This window comes from Eimeria mitis, genomic scaffold, assembly GCF_000499745.2.
Source record: "Eimeria mitis Houghton genomic scaffold, Emh_scaff2304, whole genome shotgun sequence".
NCBI lineage: Eukaryota > Apicomplexa > Conoidasida > Eucoccidiorida > Eimeriidae > Eimeria > Eimeria mitis.
The window spans coordinates 1-2,215 of NW_013570635.1; the positions used below are offsets into that span (position 1 = coordinate 1).

The 2,215-nt window shown below is 51.1% G+C and overlaps 1 protein-coding gene across 1 annotated transcript in view; it reads right to left on the reverse strand.

Moving 5' to 3' along the window:
- Positions 1-2,104: 2,104 nt before the first annotated feature.
- Positions 2,105-2,215, reverse strand: part of EMH_0051810 (uncharacterized protein) — a gene marked incomplete at both ends in the record, with an annotated part of 1,928 nt that continues 1,817 nt past the window's right edge. Inside the window, one exon of the mRNA XM_013496804.1 lies at positions 2,105-2,157. Coding sequence (XP_013352258.1) covers positions 2,105-2,157 — 53 coding nt within the window. The remainder of the gene's footprint in view (positions 2,158-2,215) is intronic.

Here is a 2,215-nt window from a genome sequence, read left to right on the forward strand (position 1 = left end):
CCTTATGGCACACATGAATTTTTCTGCCTTTTGGGGAGATATGGTTCCTAAGGCACCAGGCATGCAATACCAAAAAATGTATTTCGTTTGTGTGCTCCGTCGTGCTCGATGAAAGATTGACACTCCCAGCTTCCCTATACAAAAAGCTACTCAAATTTCCTAGCCAGACTTAAACAAAGAAGCGGCCGACTAAATGACTTGCGGCGCTTTCCTAGCAGCAGTTTAGTCAGCAGTGATAATGGTCCCCCCCGTCTGCCTACAACTGGCCCTGCTGCGCAGCCAAAGACACTTTCTTTTTTCACAATTTGGAGGGGGCCTGGAGCCTCTGGTGCAGCACCTGGACGCCAGCCTATACTGTGCTCCCCTTCATGGTTAGGATGGCAACGGTAGAGCGAGGTTTCCAACCTACGCAAGTTGCTACTATGGGATCCACTCCAGTGCGCGGGCCTGGCTCAACCACAGGCGGTCAACGCCAGCTGCAGCAAAACTCAGGAACAACCCTTAGCTACTTTGCTTCCGTTTCCTCTTTTGCTTTTCTCTCAGCCACTCCACTTCACGCTCCCGTTTTGCCTTCCTCTGGCCCCCCGTTTGCCGAGGCAGCTCGGTGGCGTGGTGTTGAAGGACTGAAGAGGAGATGAAGCGGCAAGTTCTGGCAGAATTACGTGCATGTAGCCCATTGTTCTGGGTACGTTGGCTAGTGGAAGCCACGTAAGCGCTTGACAATTGCCAACGGTGTTAGTGACAATAACAAAAGAAGCCTGGGCATGCTTGCAGGTACGGTTGCTTTGAGGCAGCGACTGGAGCAGCAGGTGAAGCATTTGAGGAGAGGCGCATCCGCTCCCCGCAAGCCCCACGACGCTCTGGCACTGCCCTCGGGGCACCAAAGCCCAGCTGATATCCCTTCTCATCGCCTTGGTAACCCTTATCCTAAGCGCCGTGGCTGTATTGCACCTTGCTACGGTCCGAGGTAAGGGCCGCGAGCGGTGATTACACACACACCCCTTAGAATGACACATCATATAGCACCTAACCCTAAAAATATATGCCTGAACGTAATATGGCCAGCCACCTAAGAAAACCGAAAACAGAACCTAAAGACTACTGTGGTTGGTTCCTCTTATTTGGAAGCAAGGCGATATGAACGCCCCGGTCTAAACTAAGTGGCCAAAAGACGTTGATAAGCCGAGAGCAATACACTAAGCAAACCACTCTAAGAACACACGCGACGAAGAGGCTGGTATTGAGTTCTAATACAGCTAGTTCGACGGGCAGCTGAAGTTCTCCCTAGAAGTTACACAGCTACAGCTGCTNTTGAGTTCTAATACAGCTAGTTCGACGGGCAGCTGAAGTTCTCCCTAGAAGTTACACAGCTACAGCTGCTGGAACAACGCTTCTATTCCCAACAGAGCTGCGTTTATGTAACCAAGCCCAAAGGCGGTCAGCTTTGGAAGTCTGTTATAATGGTTGGTGGTCTCCTAGTTGGCAGGCAGGGGTGCTGCGAGACCTGTTATTTCAGCCCAGCATCAGGTAGCAGGGGGTTGGTTTGCTTTGTATCTAGAGCAGACGACCCCCCGTTAGGCATTGTAAATTGAGTGCAAGTACAACCTGTTCAACTGCGCATTCAAAGACTTCGGTGTTGAACAAATAAAACACAATATCGATGCAGGGAGTGCATGTCGTACTACATGCAGTAGCCGCCTGCAGTGAAGGTTTACCTAAGGGGCCTTCGTCCAACCGGTGACGATCGCTCTTGCCTGTTGAACGACCTCTAAGCAGCATTGCGGCTAGGCGGAGCGCCGTAGCCCAACCAACGGTANGCTCTTGCCTGTTGAACGACCTCTAAGCAGCATTGCGGCTAGGCGGAGCGCCGTAGCCCAACCAACGGTACACAAGTAAGTTACGTGGTTGTTGTATGACTGGTGATTACTAAACGAGGGGCCAAAGTTCTCTCGTTCATGGAGATTTACATCCTGACTCGAAAGCTGGTCACAAGGTGGCAAGCCACGACGGATGAAATTGATTGCAGACTCCTCCATGATGCTTGGCCTTTCTACTTTCTCGAGCCAAGCTCCGTTTTGCTACGACTTTAAGTCGAATTCATGCCTCATTGCTTTTTTGATTGTTCTCCCTCTAGGCCAGCAGCTTGACCAGTCGTAGCTGAGGAACACCACAAGCAGGAACATGACCTGCAGATAAATGTACATGTGCTAGCTGG